Raw genomic sequence first — 15,905 nt, 5'->3', positions numbered from 1 at the left:
GTTTTGTTTTTATCATGAATGTTGTGACACTGCAGGATCCTTCAGTTATGGGCTTTGGGATATCCATACAAGTGTCACATTTCAAACTTTTGGCATAAGTAGTCCATACAATAGTGCATACCTGTTTGCTCTTAAAAGTAGTAACTTGTCTTTCCAGAATGTGAGAATTGCTAAAGAATCTCAGGCAGTCAAGTTTCTCCATTTGGGCTCCTAGACAGCCTGGTGCATTGTTTTAGGGGCGGGGGCACACGTGTGATAGCTAGAATAGGATGAAAAGAAGAATAATTCATGGTCTTAATTAGTATGTTGTTTTGTACTGTGTCTAGATCACTTTGAGAAATTTTTAGAAGATGAAAGTAAAAGTTCCATATGTCCTGTACACGGAGAGATCGATGAACTACAAGATGTCCGGGCACCCACCATAGCTCAACTTTTGCAAGAGAAGACACTCTACTCTTTCTCAGAGTGGCCTAAGGTGGCTTGGTAGCTTAAGTATGCATGGATAAGGGTGTTAGGGTGATGTTCAGCAGGGACTGCAGTTTTATTAATATACCGTATATACTCGACTATAAGTTGACCTCATGTATAAGAGGTTTGGGGGCCAAAATTATGAATTTTGATATGACCTGTGGATAATTCAATGGTAAAATGTAGGGGCATGTAACAAAGGGTATGTAAGACAAAGCAAAGAAAAACTTAACAAAATTCTGGCAGGCATTACTGTTTGTACTCAACTTAAAGGCTGGATGGATGAGGAGGGAACTATGGTAAATCATGGCTGTGCTATTTTCCTAACTATGCATTCAAAATGTTCAGAACCAGCAGCATGGTAGAGAGAGTAGAGGGGATCAGTGCTTCTTTTAGTGGTCTCAGGATGAACTAAGGTCACATCTTTTGCCACTCAGAGAAGGGAATGGTTCTTTTTTTAAAAAAAAATAAGCATTAAAGTATGTCACTTACATTGACCTGTGGATAAGTGGACCCAGATTTCTGGGTCAGTTTATTTTACTAGACTTATATATGAGTATATATAAATTTGGTTTTTCGTTTTTTAAGACACACATACATCCTGGCAGGTCTTTGGGTTTCTTTGACAATATAATGTGAGAAGTAGAATACGGATGTCTGTTTCTAAGAGAGATTTATCTAGTAACATTTTAGAAACAGCTTTGGAGTTTTCCTAAGCTTAATATTTGTCTATACAGTCCGCCCTTGCCTTATGCGGGGGATCCATTCCGCCCCTGCCCTCCCCCACGTAAGGCAGAAAGTGCGTATGCTCAAGCCCTGTTAGATATAATGGGGCTTGTGGTTGCTGTGCAGCTGCGCGCGCATCATTCTCCCGGCGGCTTCCCCGTAAGCTGAAAGCTGCCTATAACGAGCCCCTGTATGGTGCGGGCTCACTGTGTATACTTATTGCATTCTATTCTCATGTTTTCTCAAATAGGGTGTTAATCTATTTAACTATCCTGTATCTTCATTATGTGTGTGATGCCAATGGGGTTAACTTCACATATTATATCTTACTAAAAGTCTGGACATTTCCTTCTGAAAAGTGTGCTTGAACATTTAAAGCTGCTATTTGAGGTTGCCCTGAAGGGGAAAAAAGTGGTTCTATCTGTTAGTCATTGGCCTCGTGTGTTGAGCTTGTAATCAAACAACATTTCAGCTGAATTGTTACCCTATTCTATCTTCTTTCTTATTTGGGAGAAAATGGGTCCTGATGTCATATAGCTGATATTTATTTATTTATTTTATTCCTGTTATCAAATCCCAAATAACAAATAACCAGTTAAAACAGTACAAAGGTAAGAACATTTTGAAAATACATTCAAACACCCTTCTAAAAGCAGTCTAAAAACAATACTATAATCCAGTTTTGAAACAGTTAAAAAAGCAGTTTGAAACATTGGATTCTATGCAGAACAGCATTGTTTTGGCTGAGATAGAGATGGAGCCAGCCTAGCTTCTTTGGGTAGGGAGTTCCACAGCTGAGGCTGTGCTACAGAGAAAACTCTGTACAGACCAACCTAACTTCACAGATGTTGAGATGTGCAACAGTGCCTTCTATATAAAGATTATAAAATTTCTGGCAGGCTCATATGGGAGGAGGTGGTCTTTCAGATATCTTGGCGCTAAATCATTTAAGGCTTTGTAGATCACCTTGAACTGAGCGTGGAAGTAAATTGGAAGCCAGTATACTCTTGCAAGACCAGTGTTATATAGTCTCTAAAATGCATGGCTGATAACCAGTCTGGCTGCTGCATTTTGCACTAGCTGCAAATTCCAAACACTTTTCAAGGGCAGTGCCACACAGAGTGCATTACAGTTGCCTAATCAAGAGGTAACTAAGGCATGAACCATTGTGGCCAGAACTGTGTTCCCCAAGGAAAAATGCCACTGGTGCACCACCCAAAACTGGGCAAAGGCTCTTCTGGACACTGCAGCAGCCTGGCTTTCCAGGAGCAGAGCTGGTTCTAAGTTATAAACCTGATCTTTCAGAGGGAGTGCAACCCCATCTAGAAAAGGCTGTGATCCCAGTCCCAGTTTGGTTTTCCTACTGACCAGCAGCACTTCTGTCTTTTCTGGATTAAACCTCAGTCTGTTCACCCACATCCAGTTCTTTACTACATCCAGACAATAATTCAGTATTATCACAGCTGCTCTGACATTCATTGTAAAGGAGAAATAGAGCTGGGTATCATCAGCATACTGATGACACCCAACTCCAAAGCTTCTGATGACTTCTCTCAGCTTCATGAAAATGTTGAAAAGAATAGGGGACAGCATTGACCCTTGTGGAGCACCATTGGCCAATGACCAAAAGGCTGAATAACAGTCCCCCAGCACCACCCTCTGAGAATGTTTAGTACTGTATATAAAGACTAGAATCACTGCAGAGCAATGCTCCCAAGTCCCATATCAGCCAGACAATCCAGAACAATACCATCAGATATCAGTTATTGCTATCAGATGCCGCAGAATGATCCAAGAGGACCAATAGGGACCCACTCTCCCTGTCCAACTCCTGGTGTAGGTTATGTACCAAGGCAACTAAAGCTGTTTCCATCCCATACCCAAGCCTGAACCCAGACAGGAATATGGTCCTGGTAATTGGTTTCATCCAGGCAAGCCTGGAATTGTGTTTCCACCACTCATTCTAGGACCTTCCTTAGAAAGAGGAGATTAGTGACTAGCTGATAGTTACTAGGGAGGTCTAATGAAGGTTTTTCCCCCCACTAAAAGTCAACAATTACTTCTGTTACAAGGTTGAAACAACACCCTCTCTTGTTTGTATCAGTCCTTGTTGGATAAACTGTGGAGAGGAGTTAAAACCCAACTGGAATACTACTGATGTTAAAGCTATTCTTAGGCCCGTTACAGACGGGCACCCTAGGACGGACTCAGTCTGTGCTAGGGTTAGAAAGGGGCATCTCTTCCAGACGCCCCTAACCCTAGCACGACTGAGTCTGTACAAAATGGTGGCGGCCGTTCCACACAGCTGCCGCCATTACGACGTCATGACCGCGCCGCCTCCAAACTAGGCGGCGCGGACGTGACATCTTTGCGCCACATGAGGGCGCCTAGAGTGCCCTTTCCGCGGTGTAAGAAGGAGCTCGGAAATGGAGCTCCTTCTGGGGTTTGTGTCGCTGGGCACAGCCTTTACATGGCTGCGCCCAGCGACACAGAGGAAAAAGGGACCAAGCGGCCCCTTTCTCCTCCTTCCCGCTGTCGCCGGGGCCTGCAATAAGCCTTTTGCCACTTCCCCGCGGCCTGCAAAGCGGCGGATCAGGGCCTCGGAGGCTGCCGGTCTGGCAGCTGAGGCCCCGATACAGTGGGGAAACGGGCAGTCTGTAACCCGCCCTAGTTTGTTCATGTATATGCAATTTAAGAACAGCTTTGAGTTATTATGGAGACAAAGGGGCAAGCACTTTGTGATAGTAGAATATACTGCATAAATTTATGTTTAGGCTTCTTCCTTTGGTTTATGTCTGTACATTCACCACTTCAAAGAGATTTTAAAAATACGTACAGCAATAATATCAAAAACTGTTCCTATTATTTTCTTGGATAAAAGCTGTAAAAGAAAATCTAATAAGTATCCTCTACACCTAGCTGTCTCTAACTGACGTGCCCAGGACTGAGGCCCATTATCCCTGAAGACAGCTATCCTAAGGCAGAATAGCAAACTCCTTGACTTCCTTTGTGTCACCAACAGTAGGAGTCCTAATACCAAATATTATTAGCTTTAATTCACCAAAGTGCTACAATGTAAGAGACTGCAGATATTTGCAGCCAGATAAAGTATATCTGATTCTTCTGTAGGATCGAGTGATCATTAACCGGATAGAGAACATCTGCCATGTCATCTTAAAGGGCAAGTGGCCTTCTTCCAGCCAGCCATATGAAGTACAAAGCACAATGCCTACTCCTGAATTAGCTAGCAATACAGGCAATAGGAACAGCTACACTGAGCCCGAAACTTCTGAACTCAGTTTCAGCAATGGACGGACAGCTACACAGTCTCCAAAGGTAAGTTTGGATAGATATTTTCCTGACTGTAGAAAGCTGTTAATGGTAATACTGGCTTTGGTTTGTTTGCCAGTAATGATAATCTTTCTGAGGAATTAAATTGTAGGTTTTAACTAGAAGAGTGGTTCCCAAACTCTGGTCTACCAGGTGTTTTTGACTTCCGTTCCCGGTATTGCTGACTGTTGGCTAGACTTGCTGGGTCTCCTTGGAGTTGGTTTAAAACACCTGCAGGACCAAAGTTGGGAAACCATTGATCTAGGCCATGGGAAGTGTGTGCATAGGATATGAATGCAGAGAGTTGTTGATCCTGTTCCTTTTTGAAAGGATTCATTCTAACTTTGATTGAGATGCTACTACTTTAGGACAGGTTATCACCTTTTCCAAGGCAGTCAGCCCATTATCACATTAATAACTGTGTTATGAATAACCTAAAGAATTGACTCCTGGAACCTACCTTAAACTTGAGAGAGCCTCTCTGAGCAATAGAGGGTGAGTGGAGCACTTCAGAAACTCAGCTATTCCCCCTCCTGCCCCAAAGTTGCAGCATAATGAGCTTCCTCAAGCCCTTGAGCTATGGTGCAATGGGCAGAAGTTTCTGATCTTTGCACTGTGCCTTCATCATCCTGACCTATGTTGCTCAGAGCAGCTCCTTCGGGTTTAAGGTGTGTTCTGGGGGGGTATTTATAATTATGGTAATAGTGCTATGATCATACATTTCTAGCATATCTGAATACTGACTAGTTACTGATTGTTAGTTCTAGGTTATGAATTGATAATGGCAGTGCTGGATGCTAGCCATCTTCAGTAAACAAGTAGAAGCTATGTTGGGCTGAAAGTAAAAATTTGTAGCTCTTAGCAACACAAAAGCGTATTACAAATGGCCATAAGGGACGTCCTCAGGACACCCCTTTCCAGGCTGCGGGGAAGCGGCCTTTTCCCACTTCCCCGCGGTCTGGAAAGCGGCGGATCAGGGCCTCAGTGGCTGCTGTTCTGGCCGCTGAGGCCCTGATACACCGGGGAAAGGGGCGGGTCAGGCTGCCGCTTTTCGGCAGACTGTAACCTGCCAAAATATCCCTTTTATAAGTGCTGGATTCAGAGTCTCTTCAGAATATGAATAGTTATTCAGAATAAGTCTTATATAATCTCAGTCATGACATATTATCATAACCACCTATCTGGTATTGTTTTTAAACACAGGAAGGTTTTCTGGCTCCCACCTTTGTCAAAGATGAGCCCAAACATCAGCACCCATATGAATTTGAAATGGAGACAGATGCGAAGCAACAAAACCTTGAACAATTGGTTGCATCCCATCCCCATCCTTCAATAGTGCTGAATGGCTGGAGGGATGCAGCAGTGGACCTCTCAAGAGTATCTGATGGATCCCCAACAACCAGCTCTCCTTTTACTTTGAGCACAGGTATACCTAAGCTAGGGACAGTGAATGCCCTGCAAGGTTCCCTTGGCATGGATTTATCTGGTATTCTTCAGGCAGGGTTAATTCATCCTGTCACAGGACAGATTGTCAATGGGAGTCTACGAAGAGATGATGCTGCCATGAGGAGAAGACGGGGTAGGAGAAAAAATGTGGAAGGGATAGATCTCATCTTTTTGAAGGAGAGAAGTCTCCAGACTGGGCTGTCGGTAAGTACTAACTTCAACCTTCGCTTGTCCCTCTACTCTCTCGTTGTTCTTTGATTGCCTAGTAGTATGTCAAAATCTATTGTCCTTTATTTTGTATTACTGGATTTTTAAATTATTGAGAGTTGGCAGTAACACTTGGAAAAGAGTGAAACAATCATTAATGAACCTTTCAACCTCTTTCATTTTATTTAAAGTATATTTCACTTGAATAAGCATTAAAAAGTATTTCACAATTAGTAGTTAATAATGGTTCATATCAATAAAAAGCAAAAACAAAGAAGCAAACAACAGCTTATATACAGTAAAATGGAATATAGAACTAACACCCAATTCTAGCAAAAAAATTAAAAATTTAAAAAATGGCATGTCATAATGAACACTTGAAGCCACTTGACATATGTGGTTAGTATTCCAAATTCTGGATGCCATTACAGGAAAAACTGAGGATGCAAGTTACTGTAGTTACAGTTCACAGTTGAGGCATTCTATAAGCCTTTTTGTTTTTGTTTTCATGCTTTTCCCATAGGGGCAGGGTGGCTCCATTTATCAGCACTAGCTTTTCTCCCCTGATTTTTCTGGATTAGCTTTTTTTGTGCAAATTACTTTTTTCTTCTGATATAGGAAGCCATGGGGTTGTGCACCTAAATTTAAATTCAGTAAACTTGTTGAGCTTTATTTTTCTGTTGCGTTGTTGATATAAAATTGTGATTATATATTTCAATCATTTTGGTATGTTTCTGTTGAATGAGTAATATTATGATCAACAATTTTGGGGACTGTTTTTCACATACTCTCTTAGTCTTGAGAGCCCCAGGAAAACAGGTTGTTATGACTATCAGCTCAATCAGGAAAATTTAGGGAGATTGGTGGCAAGCTAGGGAGGGAGGACCTTCTGAAGGACCCATTTGCCAAAGGCAGCTTCTGAAGAGACAAGCTTGTTACAGCGCCTAGTGAATGTTTAGGGATTTTTCCATGCTGCTGCCCTGCAGATTTCCCCAAGAGGACCATTAGTGAAAAATATTGCAGAGATAGCAGCTGATATGGTGAAATGGACATGCAGTGGTTTAATGTTTGAGAAAATTCCGACCACCATCTTGAGGGGGAGAGAGGCAGGCCAGCAACAACAGGCCTCAACTGATGGCTTTGACTGCTTTGTACATGGTTTTTGAGGATTTTTGTTCAATTGTATGAGATCGTTGATGTCACTATTGATGTATTGTATTGCTTTGTGCTATAGCATGTGACATGTAGCTTGTATGTTGTGAACCACTTTGATCTGCAGGAAAAGCGGTATACAAATAAAAATTATTATTATTATTATTATTATTATTATTATTATTATTATTATTAAAATTACCCATCTAGGCTGTTGGGGGAAGGGAGTCTCTTCTTTGCCCCAAAAGGCTGGGCTCAATTTCTTGGGGCCTAGGTGGAAAGCAGCATCTGGTCTGTGTTGGCATAAAGTATCAGAAGTTTCTGGACCTAGAGAAGGCATGAAAGGGATGAAGAGAGTTTGCTGTGTGGATCTTAATTACTTCTCGAGACAGTCGGAACCATGTGGCATGCCTTGGAAGTAAGGTTGCCATAACTGTCAACCTCCAAACTGGGACAAATGTAAAAAAAGTAGGAAAAATATAGGACAAAATTTAGCCCCAAATGTAGGATATATTTTTTAAATGAAGGGCATGCGAACAACTTAAAAAAATGTAATAATTTTAAAAAGCATTAATATAAACGCATGTTTCTTAGGCATGCTCAGAATGGAGGACATTTTCATCATCATCATCATCATCATCATCAAAAAATTAAGTAGAGGGCCGTTTTCTTCCTTCCCCTAACCCACTGTGGCCTAGGCGCAATGTGGTGCCAGGAAAGGGCCCTTACCCCTACCCATGGCCCAGAGGTCTACCCTCGGTGGTCCTCCTCCTCTGCATTGGTTGTCGGCCGCCGGCCCACGCGGGGACTAAATAGCGGAGAAGCTCCTCCTCTTGAGGCTGGCTGGCCAGTGGGGGCAGACTGGAGCTGGAACAGCCCCACCCCCTGCCAGCAGTCACAGGACTAAATACAGAGAAGCTCCGCCTCCTCCTTGAGGCTGGCTAATGGCAGACTGGGGCTGAAAACAGCCCCATCCCCGCTGTTCTGCTATTGGCCAGCCAGCCAGCCTCAAGGGGAGGAGCTCCTCTTTTTTAACCATGCGCGCAAGCTGCCACTGGCCGCTGCCTGGGCAAGTGTCGTGGGCAGCATGCCCACATGCAGGAGGAGGTGGGTGGCCAGCTGCCCGCATGAGCAGGCTGGGCCCAGAGGCCGGGCCCAAACCCAGGAATTGGCAGCAACTGGGACGGGACCATCCCGGTACCCCAAAAAACGGGACAGTCCTGCCTACTGGCGGCATATGTCAATCCTATTTGGAAGAGACTTGTGCACCTTGGATATAGGAGTCTGAAAAAATATCCCTATAGATTTCTGCATCAAATGGTTCACTGCAGAGGAAGAGATATGAAAGAGAAGGAAATAAAGTGAAAGAAAGTTAAAGAAGAAGGGCCCTTTTTTGTATTTTGGAAGGAAAAACAGCAGAGAAGAAAGCTTGTAGCTCCACAACATTAGACATATTATAACAAATAGTACTTGTAGAGCTTGGCTTCTGATTCATAGGTATTTATGTGAAGTGATAGGATTCCTTAGAGCTCTCTGCAGCTATGCAAAATTTCATGATTTTTTATTATTTTTATTTTTTGCTTTATACGGAGTGTCTGTTTTAAATCCAAGATGCACTCTGAATATGCCAACTGCTACATTGCATTGTGATGGAAGGAGAGATCAAAAAGGATGAGTTTGGGACTTCGTACTGCCCAGCAGCAATGTGGCCAGGATTTGTGATCTAGTAATAGTGATCTTATTTGGAAGATGTGGTATTCCTTTTACAACTCAGAAGTGGCTCCCCATTTTCTTTCTCTCGTGTAATTCAGGAAGATCAAGCCTCAACCATACCAAGTAATTCCAGTCCTGATGAGCCAGCAATTACTACCTCAAGTCAACAAACAGTTCCAGCCACTAATACTGAGGCAGAGAACATTGTTCCAAACAAGAGTCTTCTGGACTGGCTAAGACAGCAGTCTGACTATACTCTTGAAATCCCTGGTTTTGGCACAGTAAGTAGAAATAAAAAATACCATCTTGCATATGTCTGTTTGGGATTAGCTTCCACTTATATTTCACTTTTACTCTCATCAGAATTTTTCAGAAAAGCCTAAACAAAGGAGGCAGCGCTGTAAGGATCCTAGTAAATTGGATATAAATTCTCTCACAGGAGAGGAGCGAGTGCCTGTAGTCCATAAGAGTACAGGACGGCGGGTAAGTAGAAGCATTTACTCTACTTGCATTTAAAGTAATTTGCTGTTTATGTTAATTCTAAACAAACTGTGCATATGTAAAAAGCATCACTTGAGTTAGGGCTGGAACAAACGGACAGCTTCAGCTGGCTTCAAGCTGGGTTGGGGGCATGGCATTTATATGCGTCACACCCCCAAGTTGCCCAGAAGTTGCACCAGTGATTATACGCTGGATGGCTTCAGGGCGACTTGGGGACATGGCATTTAGACACCACACGCACTGGAGCCAGTGAAAAGCTGGCTCCAGAGGCAAAGGGGTGGCTTTTCTCAACCCCAAATAGGAGCTGATTTTTTCTGCTCCTGTTTGGGATAGAAGCTAGCTTGATTGGGGCCATGGCCCCAATCCAGCCTTAAATGGGACAGCTCCAAGACGCCCCATTGGGGCCGTCTGTTTCACCCCTAACATGAGCATAAACTACTCTCCTACCAAGAAATCTCCTTACAGGGAAAAAATCAATCCTGTTGTTTTAAACTGCACACATTTCTCATAAGCAGATAGATGAGTAATAAAGGATTGTCATCTGTTATCAGAAATGGCAGTTTAGAACTTCCTTACTGACAAATTGATTTTAAAAGCTGGAAGTCTGCAGCTTGTTGCATCCTATGGAAAGTTGTAGCTTTTACTTTTTAAAGTCAATTTTAGTGTTATTTAAAAACTTCCTGTCTGTTCCTTATAAGATTTAAATCTGGGTTAGAATAACTCACTCCTTTCTTACAGCACTCTTAAATCCACTTTAGCCCATGAGGATAAAAAAAGGCAGGTAAAGATTCTCCGGTGCAATATCTTGCTACAGAAGGTTTGCAGCTGCAGCTGCTTTCCTCTTAACTGCAGAGGGAATTTTCCTGTTGTGATCATTGTCTGAAGTGCCTTTACTTTCAGGAATCCTGTGATCAAGCAACACGTTGGAAAAATATGTCCCACCCCCTATTTCAACAGTGTATAGGGGTTTCCCCATCTCCTCCAGTTTCCCCATCACCTCTTTCCACAGTGAGGGGGATATCCAGGTTTGAGTAATGCTGGCACTTCATCTGTTACTAAATGTGCTGAGGGAGACAGATCATGGTGCATGAGCTTCTTTTGAGTTTCTGATAGATGCTTCTGAGAAAACCAACATGACTAGCTGAATGATTCTATTTTAGATGTGCACTTTTAGAAGATGTATGTATCTTCTGAAGCAGGTATGGAGAGGAAACCAAGGAAAAGTGAACAATCTCTCACTCACTCACTCACTCACTCACTCACTCACTCACTCACTCTCCTTTACCTTTGTCCTCTTCCAGCACTCTCTTGTGCATGTTTAATTAGAAATAAGCCCCATATCTATTTATTTAGACTTAACATGGTATATTACAATGGGGGAAGGGAAGGAGAGGGGGTATCCACTCTCCATTTAGCCTAGCCAACTGTTCTATATTTTAGCACCCACCCCCCAAAAGAAACCCTAAGAATTTTAAGCAACAACAGAAGTGCTCCTCTTAGCAATTAGCCAGTGTTGAAAATGAGCCTCACACTAGTTATAGTTGACCACTCCTGTCTTAAACACACTCTCTCTTATTTTTTGCCTGTTGTCAACTTAACATGTTTTTCCGTCATAGTTTTCTCCAAGCTGAATTGGCTATTGTTCTACTTTGTTGACTAAATCTTGAAATAATGTTAAAGGAGATGTAACTGAGCAGATCTTAGGGTAATAAGTGTTATTGTGCACATTTTGTACTTTATAAACTAGACTGAGCAAGTTGATGATATGTATTGGATAAGGTAGCATATTCTTCAGAGCATATATTGTGATCATAGTTATTGAGAAGTAATTCGTAATGACATACATCTTTATCTTTAATACAAATGACTAGAAGCATTGTTTAAAAAAAAATGTGGAACTTAACTCTTCCTGATCTTTAATCATGTATATGCAGCTTTGTATTTTCTGCAACCAATGTGATCCTTAAACTTGCATTTTAAAGTTAGGAGGAGCCATGGCACCAGCATTGAAGGAACTGCCAAGGTGGCTTGACGCAAACATGGAATATGCAGTTGCAGCAGATTGGTCTGACATTGTTAAGCTTTCAGTAAGTTTTTGGAGAAATCTCTTCTACCATCTTCCCTCCCCCCCCCACCTTTTTTTTTAAAGTATTCCTTCTGTATCCTGTTTCCAGATGATTTTTACTGAACTGGTGGCAAAACTAGATTATACAACTGTAGGACTAATAATTAGCAGTCAGATTTCATTTCTGTGAACAATTGGGCAAAATATCATTCAGAATAAATCCTGAAGCTTTTTGTTGCTGTGTCATTTCTGACTTACAAGGACTCTGTCATGGGTTTTCTTGGCAAGATTTGTTCAGAGTGTGTGACTTGCCCAAGGTCACCAGAGGTTTTTTTTTTCTGAGCAGGGGTATTTGAACCCCTGGATTAGTACTCCTCCAGAATCCTAATCCGATATTCAAACCACTATCATATGCAACTTTCCTCTGAAGTCTTACTGTATTTGTGAAATACTTCTCAGTGCACATGTTTATTATGACAGTACTGTACATTTGTTAAAATGGACCAAACATATTTGGTTAATTGGAGTGCCAACTTTACCTACAAAATCCAGGGACACATTTTGTTACAAAATTGTGTGTTGTTCTTGTTGTTGTACTCCACATTCATCTTGATTTTTAGTAACAGAGAATAAGATGTGGGAATTGATTCTGTGGATTGACAGAGCAGAATGCACGTGACTGAAATCTTTAAAATGGTAATAACATTTGGAATTTTGTTTTGTTCCTTACATTTTCAGGGTTTTTTACCTGAAAGCAAATTTAATCGTATTCTCACTGAGCCTGTACTCCGAGATGCAGGGCCCCGAAGAAGAGGAAGAAGGCCAAGAAGTGAAGTGTTTAAATCTCCAGGCATAGTAGCAGATGTTTCTTCTGGAATGGGACCATTATTCATGAATGGACTTATTGCTGGAATGGATTTAGTAGGACTTCAGAATATCAGGAGCATGCAAGGCATTCCTTTAACTGGGCTGGTTGGGTTTCCAGCTGGATTCGCAGCAGTACCAGCTGGGGAGGATGTCAAAAACACTCTGAGTATGTTGCCAATGATGCTGCCAGGAATGGCTGCAGTACCACAAATGTTTGGAGTTGGAGGAATTCTCAACCCATCAGTGACAACTACTTGTACTTCACCTGCTTCAGCTTCATTAGCAAACACAGCTAAAAGTGGTACTTCACATGCAGACAAAGATGCTGAAGACAAACAAAGTGGCCAAGGTGCAAAACCAGAAACTATTTCTGAAGATAAGTCAAGTCCTGGTTCGTTTTCTGATCAGTCTGAACCTGCAATAACTACCAGTAGTCCTGTAGCTTTTAACCCATTTCTTATTCCAGGAATGTCATCTGGATTGCTCTATCCCTCAATGTTTCTTTCTCCTGGTATTGGCATGGCATTGTCAAGCCTTCAGCAAACCAGACACTCAGAAGCAACAAATGTAGAAAACCAGAAACGAAAAAGAAAGAAAACTAAAGGGGAATCAGGAAATCCAGAACCAGAAACTCTTTCATTGTCTGACAAGGAACATGCAAACAATCAAAACTGTACAGAACAAACATCATACGTGTCAGCAGAGAATGAATGCAATGTACCAGCAGAGGAGGAGGAAGAAGAGTTAAAAGAAGTTAAAGATATCAATTAGAACATTTCTTTCTTTCTGAAAACAATAATGTTGTGGCTTGTAAATTCTCATCACGTAAATAATCTGTTATTGCCCTTTGTCCCCATTTGACCTTCATACAAACCTGTGTTTCTATAGGTAATATAACCTACCTAAGTTCCAGTAAGAAAACTATGGTGGCATGTTAATAGTTGCAGGGTCTTGCCATAGAGATAAGCATTGTTCTATCATTAGTAGGGAAGGTGCAGAATTCTTGTTCATTTGTCCAGATGTTCCTCCCTTTCTTCTCCCAAACAGTAGTAAATAAGTATTTGGTCATTCTCAAACTGCTTGTTTGTTTGAAGAGGGGGAAATCTGAGTAAAAGAAAGTGCTTCTGTTATGATGGAAACAAAGAAAAACACAAGAAAGGGTAGATGTTTTTACTATGACACTGAATTTAAAAAACTTGTATTTTGGGGTAAAAAGCACAGTTATAGTAAGTGCTAATGTGTATTTTTTGATTTAAAGTATTTCCCTATTTTATCATGGTTACTAGAATAGTAGTATAGACAAAAGTATATAATTAACGATTGAAAATGCATATATTCATTTCTTTTTTAAAAGGCATTAATAGTAGATATATAATTTTCTCCACACTACAATGTTTTGGAAACAGACTGCTGTAAGTCGACAGATTATCTGAACTTTTATATTTCTAAAACCAAATTATGTTTTATGTTGATGGTGCATTTCAGTTGTCCTTCTTTGATTCTTAGGCCATTTCCAGCTCCTGCTGAAATACTGACGCACATCTTGCATGACTTGGGGGACAGTATTTGGGGGAGGGAGTGCAGCTGACAGGAAGGGGCTTCATACTACCTTTTTTTCCCATCTTGATATCATTGATTTTTCACAAAGAATTTTTTTCTTGTGAAGAACAAATAATGGATTCTAATTTTTTTATGTAGGAACTGGATCTGAATTTTATCAATTCTTGTCCTTCTCTGAGAAATGTTTTTGAAAACAATTTAAAAAGCTGTAGAATGGGCTTTTTCATTTTAGGTGGCCTTTGGCAAAGAGTGTTGACTGATTCAAAGCTTGAGTTTATCATCCATTTCTAGTATTAGACTGTGAAAACCTTTTTGCTCTTTGTTCCATCTCTCTTGATCCCTTTCATTGTTAAATGGTATTTCCTAGCCTCTGCATATATTTTGTGTAAATGTTTTTAATGGATCTTTTGAAAAACATACTAATAGGTTTCCAAAGCCCAGTGTCTTGAAACATGCTCCACAAGCAATTCTTATGTAATTTTTTTTTATTCCCACTCCTATTTTATTTTTCGTTTACTTGGGCTTGTTCTAATTTGCAACTCATGGTTCGAGACTTGAAAAAAAAAAACACTTTGTGGTGCGATGTTTAAATGGCTGACCATTAGAGGGGTGTGGGAGTGTATACTATTATTCAGTTTCACATTTGGTTTGTTACAATTTACTGTATTTTTTTACTTTTTTCTGTTACAGTTTTGCTAATTTATCAAATGGTCCAAATGTTTTGACATAACTATTTCAGTTTGCATTATTTATTTATGATGCGTTTTTCATTGTCTTTTATACATTTGGAATTATAAAGTATGTACATGTTAAAATTAGCATCTCAAAGAAGTCTGTTACCCACAGAATGAGTCTCTTATGTTGCAGTGAATTCTCATTTTTGGGGTACACATCAGTTTCAATGATTTATACAATTGGCTATATTATTGCAAAAAAGATATATAAATGGATGTCATATGCCTGTTTAATACCACCTTGTAGCATAGATACTGTATTGCTGTTGACAGATTTCTTAGAAATGCTGCTATCTCTGTTTAACATTTTGTTCAGTTTTGCCTCCAGTGGAAGCAGAGAGGTTTTTTTCAGCTGTTAAATCCAAAATCAATATAATTTATTTATGTAAAAAAAAAATCACTTGATATATTTTTGAACCTCTTAAGTACTAACTTTTTATTTAGCAGAAGAACATGTACTTGCCCTAAATCCTTAAAATACAAATGCTATAAAACTTCATATATCTTGAAAGCCTTACTCTGAATGGATGCAGATCTCTCTCTGAAATCTATATGTAATATATAAATAAGGATTACCTGCCAGGGCTTTGCTTGTAAGGAACAGGGTTGAGAATGAAATTTAGTTTGTCAGCTTGTTCTATATTCTTTGTTCTTTCTTATTTAACATGTGTGTGTATGTCTGAATATGTAGGATTCTGTTTGACTTTTAATGTGTGATCCGTTGGCAGTGATGAAGCTGTTATGGCTTATTTACAGTGAGACATAAATGGCTTTTTAAACCATAACCATCTTCAAAAACAATTGCAAATTTCACACTTAATTCATAAACACACAAACATAGATGCTTCATCAACTGTGCTATTAAAATAAAATTGTCTGTGTTTGTAAACATGGATAAATAGATTTAAAAATTAGATTTTTAATTTTTTAATTTAGTGCCTATACTATGCGTTTTTAAAACTTCCACAGAGCCTTGCAAAAGATGTAAATACTTTTTTCTAGGAAATATATTTCTGATTGTTTTGCTTGACTTGGAACTAAACATGATTTGCCTGTTTCTCAGCATGAGCACTGTTTTGGCCTGTAGCTTACCTTTTTCCCTATTACTATACCTTTTACCCAAGAAGTCCCTGCTG

General features: G+C 40.4%; 1 protein-coding gene across 9 annotated transcripts in view; it reads left to right on the top strand.

Moving 5' to 3' along the window:
* The window catches only part of CHD6 (chromodomain helicase DNA binding protein 6), a 157,810-nt gene extending 142,401 nt beyond the window's left edge, over positions 1-15,409 (top strand). For all 9 annotated transcript variants that reach the window (XM_089514140.1, XM_089514141.1, XM_089514136.1 and 6 more), the window contains 7 exons: positions 327-475; positions 4,324-4,530; positions 5,728-6,174; positions 9,141-9,323; positions 9,406-9,525; positions 11,526-11,630; positions 12,347-15,409. In XM_089514140.1, the coding sequence (XP_089370266.1) occupies positions 327-475; positions 4,324-4,530; positions 5,728-6,174; positions 9,141-9,323; positions 9,406-9,525; positions 11,526-11,630; positions 12,347-13,246 (2,111 nt within the window). In that variant the 3' untranslated portion in view covers positions 13,247-15,409. The remainder of the gene's footprint in view (positions 1-326; positions 476-4,323; positions 4,531-5,727; positions 6,175-9,140; positions 9,324-9,405; positions 9,526-11,525; positions 11,631-12,346) is intronic.
* Positions 15,410-15,905: the final 496 nt, after the last annotated feature.

This window comes from Sceloporus occidentalis, unplaced genomic scaffold (genome assembly GCF_023333645.1).
Source record: "Sceloporus occidentalis isolate IW3139 unplaced genomic scaffold, rSceOcc1.0.p SCAF_3, whole genome shotgun sequence".
NCBI lineage: Eukaryota > Metazoa > Chordata > Lepidosauria > Squamata > Phrynosomatidae > Sceloporus > Sceloporus occidentalis.
This window is presented reverse-complemented; position numbering and strand designations above follow the sequence as displayed.